Source organism: Micrasema longulum, unplaced genomic scaffold (genome assembly GCF_059751315.1).
Source record: "Micrasema longulum isolate JH-2025_06_02 unplaced genomic scaffold, ASM5975131v1 h1tg001112l, whole genome shotgun sequence".
Classification (NCBI taxonomy): Eukaryota; Metazoa; Arthropoda; class Insecta; order Trichoptera; family Brachycentridae; genus Micrasema; species Micrasema longulum.
In genome coordinates this window covers 98,524-115,771 of record NW_028278300.1, presented here as the reverse complement: position 1 = coordinate 115,771, position 17,248 = coordinate 98,524, and the positions used below count along the sequence as shown (strand labels likewise).

The 17,248-nt window shown below is 34.5% G+C and overlaps 1 protein-coding gene across 2 annotated transcripts in view; it reads right to left on the bottom strand.

Moving 5' to 3' along the window:
* Positions 1 to 17,248, bottom strand: part of Ubr1 (Ubr1 ubiquitin ligase) — a 45,198-nt gene that overhangs the window by 12,780 nt on the left and 15,170 nt on the right. For both annotated transcript variants that reach the window (XM_088233488.1, XM_088233489.1), the window contains exons 7-17: positions 12,998 to 13,094; positions 12,277 to 12,419; positions 11,764 to 11,859; positions 10,680 to 10,903; positions 9,146 to 9,325; positions 7,958 to 8,154; positions 4,773 to 4,980; positions 3,517 to 3,693; positions 1,596 to 1,919; positions 1,313 to 1,482; positions 281 to 437 (exon numbers count right to left, since the gene is read on the bottom strand). In XM_088233488.1, the coding sequence (XP_088089614.1) occupies positions 281 to 437; positions 1,313 to 1,482; positions 1,596 to 1,919; positions 3,517 to 3,693; positions 4,773 to 4,980; positions 7,958 to 8,154; positions 9,146 to 9,325; positions 10,680 to 10,903; positions 11,764 to 11,859; positions 12,277 to 12,419; positions 12,998 to 13,094 (1,973 nt within the window). The remainder of the gene's footprint in view (positions 1 to 280; positions 438 to 1,312; positions 1,483 to 1,595; positions 1,920 to 3,516; positions 3,694 to 4,772; positions 4,981 to 7,957; positions 8,155 to 9,145; positions 9,326 to 10,679; positions 10,904 to 11,763; positions 11,860 to 12,276; positions 12,420 to 12,997; positions 13,095 to 17,248) is intronic.

Sequence of the window (17,248 nt, the reverse complement as noted above, 5' to 3'; positions counted from 1 at the left end):
GGGATCGAGGTGGAATTGGGGACGATAAAGCTTCCAGTTATGACAGTTTTTTTTTTACTTGTTGAATCTTAGTTTTATTAAAAAATGTGACATGACAACAAAACACTTAACAAAGATTATTCACTATTACCCTTTGTTTGCGCATACCTCCACGCCTATCAAGTAAAAGAGCAATGCAGGGAATTCTAAAAACAAATAGCATAATTATGTTACTACTACGCATTGCTTAATTAATGTAGAATATATTTTTGATTTAATTTTCTTTCAATGGAGCCCTTACCAGCCAGCTTTTTCCTCTTCCTCTGAACCTCTTCACTCTTGGAGAGATCCTCTCGGGTGTAGTGGTAGAAGAACACATTGTACTCCGAGTAAAACTGCGGACGGAGGGTATACACACCGCGGCCCTGACCAGCGACTGGTTTCTTGAACTCAGCAACCTGCCAACAGTACAGACATATTGATGAGTCAATAGTTAAACATAGTTATATAGAAAGCAGCCAGCCCAAAATTTTGAAAAAATGATATATTGGTGAAATCAATCTGTTCTATGTTCAGCTAAAAACACCCAGGCCGATTTCATTCCTCTATCGTTCTTGCTCAAACTATAATGCTTTTTTCTCATCTATTGATATATTTAACATGCCCCTTAATTTATTTAAAAATAAATTAAGACTTATTCTTTCTGGCTGCGATATGCTCCCACTTGCTATTTAATGATGCTTACGCTTACACACACCTGAACACCTACTCCCACACAAATACACCTCTACACTTACTCTCATATAAATACACACAAACACACTTTTTTGTTGTACCACAATTTAATATGTATGATTTTTTATTTAGAAACTTCGCTGATCTGTTTTTAAACTGTATATTTTTGTATTATTAATTCATTGTTGACTGTTTGTTTCTGTAAAATAAATAAATGAAAGTGGATAAATACGAAAGAATTTTAATTTTATAAATTCATTAATTATTATAAATACCTGTAATAAAAAAATATGTTTTAATACAGAATGTCATCTCATACATTCAGAGTTTGTGTAAGGTATCATTCAATATTAGATCTGGCTGTTTTCTACAAAATGCATAATTTATATTAAATTATTTTTAAAGTTATTATAACAAATTAATTGTGTGATTCTTTACAATTAAGTAGACTAATATAAATATAAAATAATATGTTCAATACATAATGATACAACATACATCAGAGTTTTACTAGGGCTGGCTGTTTTCTGCAAAATGCACATCTTAGGTTGTGTGGTCATACAATTTTAAAACTACAAATTTTATTTTTATACTGTACCTCATCAATGACATTCTCCATCCCAGTTTCGTGTAGCTGGTCTTCAGGGAGGGTCTTGTTGAGCTCCGAGTGGCTGAGCGGTCGCACACAGAGCTGTTGGATGATCTCCTTCTTGGTCCTCTCCTCGGCTGTCACCTCTCCTACCCCGGCTACGTGGCGCTCGCCAATAACTAGAATTGAGAAATAACATTTGTAAAAATTAGAATATTTACGAACAAACTTGAATGTTTCACTATAGATTTGAAAATGCTAAAAATACAAAAATTATAAATTCTCTTCATACCTGTAATACACAGTCCTAGAAACTCCTCGACCAAGCTGATGGTTTGCCTCATGGAATCTTCCTCCGGCGCCTTGAGGCTGTTGATTTCAAAGTCAGGGTGAGCCCAGTTTACGAGGTTGAACTTGTTGAGCAGGTGTATGAGGAACTCGTTGCTCTCGATGAGGGAGGCCCCGACTTGAAGGAGGACAATGTCCCGGTCCAGCATCTCGGAGCGGCACTTGACATTGTGGTAGAAGTAGAGCTGGTTGAGGAGGGCGTAGCCGTTACGGCGCCACAGCCCGGCGTGGACTTGCGCTATCATGGCTTGCGTTCTCAGCACCGGTTCTGAGGAAAAGGGAATGATAAAATCAATACAGGTCTGCGGGTGAAATAGAACCCGAAGTGTATTTGGCGAAAATTAAAACTGATTATTTGTGTAATTGCAATATGGTCATGAGGAAGAAAGCTTTGCATTACATTCTAAGCCAACACTACATATTTAACTTTCTGTTTTGGGATTTCAGTTGAGATCTGTACGGACTATGACTGTCTGATTAGGAAGTGTGAAGGCAATCCGTTCGAGGCAGAGTGGCCGGCTGTGGAAAAAGCACGATCTCAAAACCTAGTGTTCGGGCAGCGCCGGAGATTGACAAGTTTTCCACTGCCTGAATCAAATGCTAACCTTAGAGTAGATTTTCTTCGACATTTACTTTCCCTAATGCAGAGACCCAATAGGTATCTTGGATCTCATCTTAGAGAATCAAATATAAGCTTTGGCCCTTTAAACAGCGCAAATCTCAAAGATGATGTGAGAATATTTTTTTAATCCTGTAAAGTTTGACAAAAAAAATCCATCCAATTTGCCAAACACAGTGAAAGACTCAATGAAGGCAGCAGAGTTAAATTAAATTAAAATCGCAGTTAAGGCCGCGATACTACCTAAACGGACTAAGCGCTTTAGGTATTTGACGTACATACTTTTTCGCTCTGGCCAAGTATGACAGTTCAAAGAATTTCACAATTTCAACAAACGTCATCCCACTTCCAAGTCTCACTCTGTACTGAAAAATAAATGATTTTAATTATTTTAGAATTTCGCGACCGCCGTGCCGTGAGCTTACAAATGTTCGTACAAAATGGCTATTTTAACGATTCGAATTATTCCCAAAGTTTAACAGAATTACAGTGAAAATTGAATTACTTTGATGCAGTTTCAATGCATTTAGAGTATTATTTAACTTATTTTGTCTCGGATTATGGAATGATTTTGGAATTAAATGTCTGCAATAGCAACAAAAATGCATATAGAAAAGGCATTTTCGTGTGTTTTTACATAAGTCGCAACATTTATTTCTCATGGGATTTAGAAAATTTTAATTCGAAATTTCAATCAATGTATACCTTAGATATTTACCTATCTGTCTAGAATTGACAATTCAATCATTAGTAATATTCATTCTGATTTGGGTTACGCGAAGTGATGTTTCTGTGACCTGACCCTTAATTTAATTTTAATTTTCCTACAAATACCTGGCTTATATGAAAAAAATCGATACGAACATCCTCAGTCTTTAAAATGGTTTTCGACTTGATGGCTAATTTCAGCAAAAAAAATCCTCTTTAAAAGAAAACGAGAGTGGTTGGTGTGCTCAGCATGTTTGAGGTCCCGGGTTCAATTCCTGTCAGGGTCAATTTGAAATATGTATTAGCTTAACGTGGTTAATACTCCAATTTTTTATTTTGCATGGACCGGAAACCGAAGGGTAAGACTGATTATCTGCCACTATCAGGTGCCAGTCTAGGGACTATGAAATATTCTAGTGTTAAAATATCATTTGAAATAAATATTTCATATCGACCCTAGACCTGTCGCATAGTAGGCAAACGCGCTGACCATTTGACCAAGAGGCTGACATGATATAGCGGAATGTGTACAGGTTACCTATAATCTGCTCGGGAATCTGTCGAGGCATCTGGAACTCGGGGCTGTCGAAGAATAGGCCAAACTTGTGCAGGTGGAGGTGCAGTCCGGCCAGGAATCTGCTCAGCGGAAGGTGTATGGACACGTGGAGGCAGGATACGTCGTACTGTATACAAGTGGCACTGTGGTTGGCTAGTTCTGGGGACAAAACAATTTTATCTATTATTCAATCTCGAGAAAAGAAATAATAAAGATCATCATCATTCCCTTTCCACACCTAATGGTGCATAAGGCATTGTATTGGTACACTGACCGCAGCGTATCTTGATCATTTCCGTTACATGAAGGTAAAAGATGATCAGTCTCAAGCTACAGGTGCCAGTCCAGGGACTATGAAATATTCTAGTGTAAAAACACCTTTTCAAATAAATATTTTATGTCAGCCATGTTGGGAATTGAACCCAAGACCTCTTGCATGGTAGGCAAACGCGCTGACCACTACTTCACGAAAAAAAATAATTTTGATCACTTTTACCAAAGTGGTAATCTTATATTAACTCTTTGGAGTAAAAAAAACCCCTCTTTTATTAATAAAATTTAGTATGTAAAAACGCACTATATCCTGGTATAATTGCGTTTGGAATACCAGCCCTGGTGCAGTAATGTCACGTTACATCAAGTAAAATATGACATGTTTTAAATACAGGTATTTAAAAAAAAAAAATTATCGCAATTATAACAGTTTATTAATATATTTTACATCATTTATAAAAATAATAATTTAATTTAATTTAAGCTTGTTATAGCAAAATACAACCGAATTATTTAAAAAAATAAGAAACATAGTGTAGAATCAAAAGTCACATTTTGAAAATACGCATAAATTGAGAAAAATGTGCCAAGTTACTCTTATCAGCGCTATCTAGCTATAAAACTTTACTTTGTGGTCAAAATGTAACTTTTAACCATAGAAAAACGCTATACAAAACGGGGGTCGGTGTCAAAACGAACATTATTCATCGGATATATTAAGTGTTGACACTAAGCCCCTTTCAACCATCAGAACTTAGCATTTGATGACTTGACAGCGGGTGGCAAATAGAGGATATGGAAAAAGGTTACGAAAAAACGCAATACACAGACCAATCGAGAAAACTGGTGGGAATCAATCCCATGACACTAGTTTCAATGACAGGATTCTGTTGAACTGTGAATCAGTTCAACTCATTATCAAGTGCTGCCAATAAATAACATCAGCGAACCTCGATTATACATACCGTGGACTACAGTTGTCTTGGAAGGAACAGTGGGGTTGACTAGAGGAGGATTGTCATGGAGCTTCTTCAGTGTGGCGCGATAGGCTTTTACCAGAACCACCTTGTCGGAGCCGCACCATTCCAGAGCCAGCGATATCACTGTGGCCAGCTTAATGTGCAGGTTGAAGGCCGTCTCCCATTCTGGTTCGTACTCCATGTGCTGACCAACCTGGTTGTATAAAAGCTTGTTCAGTGTATTTAAGAGCAAACTATCACTAAGAAATTCTTTATTTTATTTATTTAAAATTTAAAGATATTTTTACTGTTTACAATAAATATTGCAAATACAAAATACACTATGACATAAAATAAAAATCCCACGAAGGCATGGCCTGTGTGTATTAAAAAAAAATAGTTAAAGATTACTGGAAGAATACATCAGAAATCAAAAATTAAAAAAATGCTAATATTAAAACATACATATATACATTATTGACCCTGTATCTTCAAGTTTTGAGGTAAATACAGCTGAACTTGGTTGTTACGAGGAAAATGGGACTGACTGATTTTGCTCATTATACCAGAGAGATTTTTTAAAAATCCAATCACCATTGCATATTGTCACTAAGTAAATAAATAAATATAAGTATAGTTCATACGGATAATTTAAAAATAAAACTATTAAAAGACAAATTATAATAAATGCTTACAAACATATCGCTTTCCAAATTTCAAATTGAGATAAATAAACATTCTTATTTTTCCACAATGTTGCCACTGCGGATAGAGAAAACTTTTTACATACTTCCAACATTTTTCGCGCCACGTTCTACTCCACAAATAATTGTCACTTTTTCACGAATTGAGAGACACTTTGTCTTGTTAGTAGACATGTTTATAATTCAAGGGTTAGTTTCTAACTCATCTGACATCACCCACTCATAATATTTATTATGCATTGATCATAGAACTTAAAAAAAAAAAAAAAACTCGGAAACAAGGATGTCATTCATAAATTACAAAAGAAGTTGTAAATTGTAACAAGGTGCGGAGCCGGTACTTACGGAGTTCTCAAAGCTTGGATTTTTTACACACAATTTCTACCATAATATGTGTGAAACTTTGTCAATGTTGTCAGCAAAAACACCAATTAGGTACTTAGACACTTACATAGTGTCATAAACATGATCCGATCCCAGTGCCCGGCGGCATCGGTCCTATGTAAGCCGCTTATTTGGATTTTTTTACTTAGGTTCTTATTTAGAAATTTATGTTTTTAAACGATTGAAGAGTTTTTGCTCAACTGTTGTTAAAATTTTTGTTCGGCAGGTTCGAGAAGAAGCTCATTATAAAAGTGATTGAATGTATGAAGAAAACCGTAAACTAACGTTTCCTCATTATATCCGAGATCCCTCTATTTCTGTGATCGTTATTTATAACCAAGTTTAACTGTATTCTCCAAGAATTTTTGGTAAAGCTCATTTAGGGACAAGCATAAACAATATATACTTACAGGCATATTTACAAAAGTAGAAGATTAATTATAAATTTACAACTCAATCAAAAAAATGATTAGCAACTTTTTTATTTATTTAAAGCTAAAAAAAGTATCAAATATTACATACATGTACATAATAAATATTCTCTGGGTCAACTAAAGAAAAGTATTTTGAAAAAAAAAAAAATTACATGTCCTGTTCTTATATTTTGAAATTGGTACTCAAAACACTTGTGGCAATTCATTGAACTGTTTGAAAGCCATGTGATGCAAGTAAATATTATAAACTTTGTTGACTTCACAGGTCCCATATGAATTTTGTTTCGGGATGTTGAAAATACAAATACAAACAAATACAAAACAAAAAACAACCATTTAAAAATGTTTATTGTTACTGATCTAAAATAATAGTAACACTAATATACATACTTTAATAGTTAACGTGATTTTTAGATGAAAATTTAATTTTTCGTATGGAATAAGAAGTATATTTATGGAGTTTAAACTAATATTTCCTATACACACACTGCAAAGCCGAACATCATAAATCTACTTAGAATGTTCATAATTCCAGCTCTGTGATTTAATACTTTATCCCAGTATGGGTCAATGCCAAAATTGCAAATCTGCATTTTGACTGATTAAAAACAACAAAAAAAACTACGATAAAAACAAACACAAAAGTGTGCAATAATATTAGATGTTTAACTACATTATGAAATTTATTTAGTAAAATTCAAAAATATTTATTAAACCAGTTTTCAACTTTAGAATATGTATCTATCTATAAATGTTGTTTTGCAGATTTGAAATTTTGGCATCGCGCTGAAGATATGTGCATTTTGTTTTGTTATTAGTATAGATGATCACAGATGGCCAATGGAGAAGTCTTTTATCTCTGTTTTCGATACTTACTAATCACACGATGAGGGAGCCAGTTGTTTGATCAGATTAGATTGTTTTGAAATAAAATTGAAAAAAAAAAAACAAAACGAGTAACATACTCTGTTATCGTAAGTTCACAGGGAATTATTTAAATCAGAGACTAGTGATAAATTAAAAAACAATTTATTGGTTTGAATTCAGTGTCATAAAATAATTTTTAAACTCTAAACGGTCTTTGGTAATACGTTTTTACCACTTGCTGAAGAAAAAAATAATCTTAACCATTAATGATATATGAACGCATGCAAGTATTTAAAAAAAATCATTTAAAATTCTCCAGAGTCTCGCCCTATAAAGGTTTAAGAAACATTATAATACAATAGGTTGTCATTTAAACTAATTTTTTTATAAAAAATAAAAACCCGGCGAAACCTTGTTTTTACGTTCCTCAATTTTATGTTTTCACAAATATTCCCCCAATTATCATTTTTTATGTTTTTCATAACCATAAAAATAATTTTAATCCACGTATTCTCTAAATCATTTAAATGATTCAAGAAATGACAAAATAACTTGTTTTACGTTCGAATTAAATTCGGTGCTGCATAGAACCACTTTTGTGAAGCCCCTTGAGGTATCATATTATGAAAATGGCATTGATCAAACAACTGGTTCCAAGCTATCGAAATCCAAAACATGGCATCACTCTGAGCTAGGTGAAGCGAGTGATTCGGAGATGCGGTGCCTAGTTGCGAGCTGATTGTCAAGACATCCGATGGCGGCATTCTAGAATCATCTTGTCGGGTTATACCGTAATCTCTACCTGTCGGACGACCGTGTCCATGCCCTGCATCATGGTGAGGAGGTTGAGGATCAGCGTCAGGCCCTGCAGGAAGCCCTTGCGGAGGGCGTCGGTCCACTCTTCGGGTCTCACGCTCAACAGGTATTTGAGATCGTACAGGATGAACTGGGCACGCTTGAAGGTCATGTTGGACGCGTTGCGCTCAAATTCCAATTTGCCTAGGGAACAAAAACACAGCGATGTATAAATCAAGGTGTGATTCGTATTGATCTATTGTTTCATATACATACAGTAAAATCTCAATTTTATGTTTTCCACTTTTTCCACTGAAATGTTCAGGTCCCATATTTCTCTATGCATTCTTATACAAATATTCCCCCCATCTAGTTTGTCACCACATCATAAAATCCTTATCCACACCCGATGGTGGATAGGGCACTGCATTAGTACACTCGATGCAGTGTAGTATATTAATCATCTAAAGTGAAGGTAAGGTGATCAGTCTTGGTGGCAGTCCAGAAACTACCGAAATACTACAGTTCAAAAAATCTTCAAAGTACCACCCTGTCAGGAATCGAACCCAGGGCCTTAAGAATGGTAGGCGAACGCGTCAACCACTCGATTTACTTATTCAAGATTTTTACCTGCGAGTAGCCATCGAGTCGAAAAGACTCTTTCAGGGTTCAGGATCAATTTCGCCCACCGAACTTTATGTTTTTTGTCATATGCATATAGTAAAACATCATTTTTATGCCGAAATGTTCAGGTTAAATAAATTCATGTGAAGTGTATAAAAAAAAAACAGAAATTACGTACAAAATGTCGTTTGTACCAAAACTGAAGAATATAAGTAGGTAAATAATTATTAAAGGGTAAGCTTTTATTTACAAGAGTCTTGAAAGTGTTTATAATAAAAAAGATGTTATAGACTAATATATTTCTTCTATAATAATATAATCTTGATCCCCAGGAGAAAAAATCCAGTACTTGTCTGTGATCATTTGGACAAACTGAAAATTCTTAAACATTTTGTATTTGCTTCTTTAAACCTTTCTCTTATTTTAGTTGAACTGCATAACTATTATCTGCTAATCTTGATAAATACTCCAGAGAATCAAATCCATAACTTGTCTATCGACATTTGGATCCCAAAATAATTGTTATATAATGACTTTTTTACGGTAAGCATTGTAAGTGATGGTCAATTACCTTGGTTGTTACATTTCCTGGTGCACTCGGACAGGAAGGTATTAAGAAGTATGAAGAGAGCATCTTCATTGGCTATGAGGTGGTGAGCCAGCGTAGGGGCCGTGTAGATCTGTACGGAGAGTGAGGATACAGAGAAGGCGTGGTCGTGGTCATCACTGATGAAGTCTTTCATCACAAAACCTGCCAAGAAAACAATTTTTAAGGTTTGAGTGATACTAAAACAGCATTGATTTAATATTTGTAAGGATACATCAGTCTTAAGACTAAAGGTTTGACATTCCTAGAGGAGTCAAACAGGGATGTGTGATGTCACCATGGCTGCTCAACGTATACATCGATAACTGTATGAAAGAAATTAAAGATTTAACCCTCTGAAACCTGAATTAAAATCTGGCAGTTGTAAAAAATATTTGATATGAGAGGAGTATTTGAAAATGTTTGTTTTTTTCTTCTTCTTATAGTTTAGAACTGCATATTTTGAACATGCATTAGGTTTTAAAAGGTGCTTTTTTATTAGAGTCCTTAAAATATAGCTTGATTAGAATGACAGTTGTCAGCAAAAGTGATGACATAACTTTGTAGTAACGTCTAAGGAGTGATTTATATTGACACATGAAAAATCATTCGTATCTGGCAAGTCAATTAATTTTTTAAATTAATATAAGCCCCTATAATGAATATTTTCATTCATTATTTTCGTTTGGAAAATTAGGTCTTTCGAAAACGATCCTTTCATAAGTTGGTAATAAATTTTGTCGCAGAAGTTCACTAGTAATGCATTCATTTTAATGTTGGTAATGCCACAGGCCACAGATAGAAATATAAGGAGAGTTGACTGTGCATATTATCTTTAACCCTTCCCCCCCTTTACCCACTCCACACTCCAGTTCCAGGCACTGATAGATGAAAGTGAAAACGGATTACATCTTACGTCTCGAATTTCTTTTATTATTTTATGGTTTTCAACCTCATCTAAATTAATTCAATTTATCATGAAAATTATAAATCACAACTTGTAGCTTTTGATAAGTGACAGGACGCCTTAAATGTAAACAAACGACACATAGAAAAAGGAAACTATCTACAATACTCTATAAAATCCATAGACATTGAAGTAAAAAATTTATGACATCACAAAACATCCGAAGAAGTCATATTTGATGACGTCAAGAATTGTTTGTTTTTGGCACCATTCAAATGACTAGAATTTCATCCTTTTTATATCCCTTATTTCTTGACAGATTCGAATAAAAATAGTACCGATCGGCTTGATTTTTTAATTAATTTATTAGCCATGATAATTGCCCATTAAACTGTCAATAGCTAGGTTTTGGAAAGAAACGAAAGTAAGACTAAATATGAGATCAATGTGAATGGGGTCATATTAAAACAGGTAGATTTGTGTAAGTAGGCAAAAGACAGAAAGATTTTGAAAGGAGGAAAAGTGCCGGGAACATGGTGAAAGTGCACTAAAATCCATCTTGTGGACATTGGGAATAAATTGGAATATGATAAAACAACATGCAGTCATTACCGTAGTTCTTGGTAAACACAGTGGCCAGCGCCTTCTTGGTGTCGTAGTCCATGAGCATCCCGCGGATCAGTAAGCGGTGCCAGGCCGTCCGCGCCGCCTTCCACAGCTGGCAGTCGCGCAGCAGCACCCCTTCCGCCACGGGAGCCTCGGGTGGGCGAGGGGCCAGGGCGGCGGTGCTCAGCACTCGGCGGAAGCCTTCCGCGTGCGACACAAATGATTGCATCCTAACGGAAACATGACACTTTAATTATTTACTGATGATTTGGCAGAGTAAAGACGTTGTTTTTGTACAGTTCATCTCCTGTCATGTTTATGGAGGTTGTTGAATAGGGTCTTTTCAGGTTTTAAAATAGTTTTTATTTTCAAATAAGCACAAAATTACGGTGGTAATAGAGTTAATATTTTTTTTGTGTGACGTCGGATAAACTTTCTACAAAGGTTTGAAATATGCAAATTTTGAATTATCCAAAAACAAGACGTTTTGCACCCTATGAGAAAGTCAGGGGATAGGTGAGTACGATAATTTTGTGACATTGTGGAGGACATCACCATCAAGCCGTGAAGTTGACAGGGCCGAACACCGTTTTGGCCCGCAACGCGTAATTCGATGCAACGTCAGCTCGGACAAGTAATTAAACGTGGTGCATCAAAAGAATAAGCACATTTCATCTTGGCATTTCGTGTCGCCCGTCCACCAGCTCCTCGCCAGTGTTCGCTATTGTAAATTCCTTCTGTACAAAATTGTAAGGATGTAACTCGTGTGTATCTACTCAATAAATAACTAAAATTGTAATCCATCTTTCTCAGTTAACCTCAAATCAATTCACACCCATCCATCCATACAAATGGAGTCAACTTCACGGCTTGATGGCGATGTCCTCCACAACATAAATGAATAATCACTTAATTTATTTAGTTTATATTTTCATCTGATTGATAATACTGCACATCTGAGACTTGTTGCATATTTTTTTTAATAAACTATTGTGCGGTCTTAATAACTATGTGATACACCTCGACACACAAACTCTTTTAATTATAGAACATGATAAATACAGTAAAATTGAATATTGAGAAAACTTACCACTGGAGTAGTTTCATAGCAAATATCTGATGGGCCACAACATGTGTGTGAACAACAAGAACCTTTAAACTCCTATTGTTATGCCTCGAGGTGAACCTGAAAAATATTTAAATCGTTTTAACTGTGCTCCGGAATATTTCAAAGAACTATGGATTTCAGATGAACTAGCAGACAGACGTCTTTCGCTTAGATCAGCTACGTCTACGACATAGCCTTAAGGCATGGAATGCTCTTCCAACAGAAGCCAAAACTGTGAGAGTGAAGTTTATGTTTTGAAAAAAACTTAAAACCCATCAGTTCTTTAAATCATTTGAATAAATCTGTAGCATGTGATGACGTTTTACTTAAATTTTAAGTCAAATAAAAATCGATATTCGTAGAATCACTTTGAGGAGCGGCCTCGAGGTTTTATAATTTACAAAATGGGGCTATTTAAGTTATCTATAATAATAATGAATACCGAAGTTTCGTTGAGATTCTTCAAGCGAGAAAAAAAGTCAAGTAGTAGCTTACTTTTCTATTTCAATCTTGAGTTCATTGCAAACTTGAAATGTGGAACATTTGACCACGGCTCTTCCTTCCCGGTCAATATTGGTCACATATTCAATGGCGTCCCTCTGGGTGCACTTTATAACACGGGTCAGAGTTGTTATAACCTACGAAACAAATTTAAATTGAAAGATTATTCAAAGAAATTCAGGAAAAATATATTCAAAGAAATAAAAATATTTAAACCTCAGAGTAATGATGCGCTAGCTATAGAGGGGCCCTATCGTTATTTTGCATAGAAGGAAACCGTTACATATTTTTGGCTAGCGACAACTTCACTCTGCAGATGGCCATTATGTTTTGTTTGACAATAGACGTGGAACGGACACTTTCCTCGATGTGCTTGGCTTTGTTTGTAAATAACTTGAGATATTTACTTGTTACAATAAACAAAAATTGACAATGGTGAATTGCAGTATGTTTAGTGGCAGCAGTAGGAGCGTCAAAGGTGTTCAAGGAGTCAGTTTTCACAGGCAATTGATTTTTATAAATATTTTTATTTGATTTTTGACATTTATTGTCTCGAAATGTGTATTCTACGATTTACTGTTCAAAAGATTGAGTCTGTATAGAGTAGAGGTCAAAGCAGCCAAAAAATTGCCTTCCGGACAGCGCCCGCCTGGAAGACCCTCTAAGCGATGAAAGGATAGTTGGGTACAAACAAATGAAGTATATTTGTCAATACCTGTTCAAAAGTGTGTGTTTCATCATTGTAGAGGACGGTACAAAAGCTGTCGGGTTGTTCTAGTATTCGCAAAGGGTCCTGTTCATTGTCTTTCAATCTGAAATGAAGATATAAGTGAAACATTTTAACCCATGTGTGTAACATTTCAAAAGTAGCATTTCAATTTATAATTGTGACAGTCAATGTAAAGATACTGTAGAATAATCACTATTGTGGGTTGTTTGGACGAAGGTAATAAATATTAAACAAGTAAGCTGACATAGAACGTTTCAACTTATTTCATATTAATTTTGATTTGACCCTTTGTTCGCCGGATATTTTGAGCACAGGTGACATCTCTTAAGACAAGAAAATTTTGCCATTTTTTAAATTGAGGATATATCTTAAATCAGTAAAATTCAAATTATTTGTCCAAAATCATTTTTTTTTAAATACATTGTCTTAAATCAAGATAAGAAAAGAATGAGAAAGTTAAGTGGTTTAAAAAAAATAAATATTTGTTAATAGACATAACTTCCGCGCACGGGAAAAAGGGCTTAAGTCAAAAAAGTAGATTTTTTAGGAAAGCCAATCAAAGTTTTGAGTGTGTCTTAAAATCGAGAACAGCTGTCAAATTATAAGGATTCAACTGTTTTGAGTATTTTTTGTTTTACATACTTAGAAAATTATCCTTAACATTTTGGGTTTTTAAAATTTTGCATTTAATTTTATTTTGACCATTTTATGACTTAAGCCCCTTTTCCCGCCCACGGAAGATATAAGATAAAACAAAGTCAATTTTTTAAAAATATATTGTATTATGAGCATTAGGATTTTTTTAAATGTTGTATTTCTGAAATAACTCCGCGTGTGACGTCAGAGGTTTTCTTCTGCTTATTCTCGATCAGTTCTGCCCATTGGTCCATTGACAGGAAGCAAACAGGAAATCTCCCATAACTGTCTTATCATTGGTTGATTCATATGAAACAGTGACGTTGTTCAAAGTAGTTAGTTGTTTTTTTTTTTTTTTGTACATTTTCAGGAAACTTTGCTGTATGATTAATGCTCTAATCTTTACCGCATGCAAGAAAACATTTATTGTATCCAATTTCCCGTAGGGCTGAAGTTACTCATTAAAGACTCGAGTGGATAAAGGTGTTATGTGACAAAAACGAAAAGCGGAGATATCTGGGCTGCGAGTACAAACGCTATCTTCATCGGTACATATCGAGATGGTACAAAGTAAAATCAATATTTAAAGAATGAAGAAGAAAGTTTAAAGCATCTTCGTCGGTAACCTGTAATTAAATGACGATTTGCACATAATATTATATTTTTCATGCAGAAAACTTAATTTTACTTTGTAGATTCTAAGACAAATGTTAGCTTTCCATTGCAATATTTTAATAATTTTGATACATTCTTAACATTATGGGGTAAGATTAAATTATTGTTCCCATGATATTTCCAAAGAAATAATTTTTTTATGCTTGTATAAGTGAAAGCTAAGATAGATTTTTGATGGTCATTATATTTTAAAGTTACAATAAAATTTATAAAAAAATAAGCAGTTTTTTTTAATCAACAATGTCCTGAGTATGTCCAAATGCTTGTAGAAAGGCTGTATTTCCTCCCTAGGGAGTTATTTAAATCTAACTGGTATAAGAAGAAGCACAAAGATCGAATAAATGCTTTTAGGCGTTGCCCAGTAGGTGAATTGGCTCAGCCGGATGAATCTCACCCACATGATAAAGGTTTTAGCTCTTTTATTTCACAAAAGTCAACAGATGGAAGAGTTGAGAAGGTGTGGATGTTTTTTATACATGGGCAGAATGCCAGCCAATGACAGGTCATAAGCCCTGTAAATGCCTAGACTTTCATATTCCCTTCTCAAAAATGTTTTCCCTCTCTGTTGCAATAAATTTAGTTTTTATTATTCTGGCTCTCAATTATGAGACAGAAAAGCACAAAAAGAGAATATGTATTTTTTTAAAAAAGGAATAAACCGCTAAGCCTCTATTTTGAGGCTTGTCAGCGGGTGGGATAGAGGGGATATGGAAGGAGGTAATTAAAAATACACCACAACACCCAGACTAATTGAGAACAAAAAAAAATATTTTCTCTTGCAACTGGCGGGAATCGAACCCGCGACGCCACTTTCCCAGTTGGCATTCAATTCAGTCGCACAACTGCGCCTATCAAGGATAGTGTGGTATAATAAATCCGTATAATTAATAATGACGCAAACTTGTAATTTTATCAAAATTAATCATATCATGCGAGGGATTCTCTTCAAATACAATGCGGAATAATTAAGAATATTAAAATTAAAGCTAGCTGTTATCAGTTGTCACTATTTGGCCGAATGTTGCTCTACTAATATTCGACCTCGGAGAATTGGTTTATCACACACCTGATTGGTAAAGAATTAAGACTAATTTCAGAGTCATTTTCCTAAGATAACAATTTCTAAATATAACTATTTACACCAATTGTACTGACGGTCGATTATTAATGAGTACAGGCATTTAAAAAATACTATGCAATAAGTGTACAAAGGAATTTTCCAACATTTTTTCTATGGGATTGGTTATTTAAATTAAAAATACAGTGAAACTCCGCGTCCAATTGAATTTGGTATGTTTTAGTACATGTAAAACTCAGTTTTACATTTTGTTCCCCGCAGATAGTCAGGAAAATTTGTAATCCGCACTGAAAGCTGACTTTTATTGCCGCCATTTTCATGTTTTTGACAGCTCAAGAGTCTAAAGTTAGTCGCGATAATTATACCAACTTGTTGGTAAGTTAATTCAATAGACAAAACCTAGAAATCATCAGAGAATTTATTGTGTTTTAGGGACATTTATTGCCGCCATTTTTGATGTTGTAATTTTAAAGATGGTTTATTTACAAAAATGATATTAATAAAATTTGCAATAAAAAAATTGATCAAACATCGCTACATAACTATTTTAATAAAAAATAATTTACCAAATTAACTATTTTCACTAGCCTCCATTTTAACTTTTTTTTTCGGTCCCTTGAAAAACATAACTATGGGGTTTTACTGTATATCTGCGCTGTTTGGGGGTTATGTACTAATATCATAAGACTTTCAAACTTGACAACTCGAATTGACAGATGCCTAATTTTGACTAATTCAGTATACACGATAATGGCACCAACTAAAGAACATTTTGTACAAATTTGGAAGAGGAAAAATGAGTATTATAATAATAAGATTAATAAATTAGTATTATAATTATTATAAGACTTAAAATTAGTATTATAACATAAGATAGGAGAGTTAATGTCATCATTTGAACACCGAGTACAATGTGGACACTAGTGTGTGAAAAAGTTGACTCGTTTGAAATGTCGACCTACTCTTGGCATGGAGATAACACAAAACGTAAACAAAAACAATATAGGTGATGATTTCACTTCAATAATATTTACACAACAATGAAATAATCACAATTAACACATTAGAAGTTATATTTAAACATCAAATTAATATGCATATAAATTTGAAAAATGCTAAATATAGTGTCTTTTAAAAAAAAAAATTATATGGGAGTTGCTTTATTATTTAGCTTGCTTATAAATTATACAAGGTTTTTTCTGGATTTTTCTGCAATTAAATTTCTTTAAATTTATCTGAACTGTTGGGATCAGGAGGGATATACTAATGTGGGCCAATCAAGAACTTTTCAGCATCTGCTCATGTGGAGAGGAAACCACTCAAAACTCTTCAGGAGAAGCCGGCCTGTTGGCAGTAGTCAACAGGCCTTCCGTTCCACTAGAAGAGTGTTCGGCATTTTCTTCCCTACTTTGGTTTATTTTACCAATTGCCTGCACTATATTGACCAAGTATAATACTACCTCTCGTGTGAGTTCTTTATTACCTATCACCGATGGGATGTCGCATAGATCTTCACCCAAGCTTCTGCATAGTTTCTTATTAGGTGAAGGTTTTAAATAAGCTTGAATTAAGCTTTAGGGTATAATTATTATGGATTATTGAAGGCCTCCATGGTGTATTGGTTAAGACGCTTGACTCACACACCCAAGGTTCTAGGTTCGATTCTTGGAGAGAACACATGTTTTTGCGGTTTACTAACAAGCTTATGAACTAACATGGCCTATCGCCGTCAGAATTGGGAAAATAAGATTGAGGGTGACAGACAAATTGACTATATAAACTTGGATGAAATTAAAAAAAAAATGCAAATCAAACATTGGTAAACAAAGAATTAAAAAAAAAAAAAA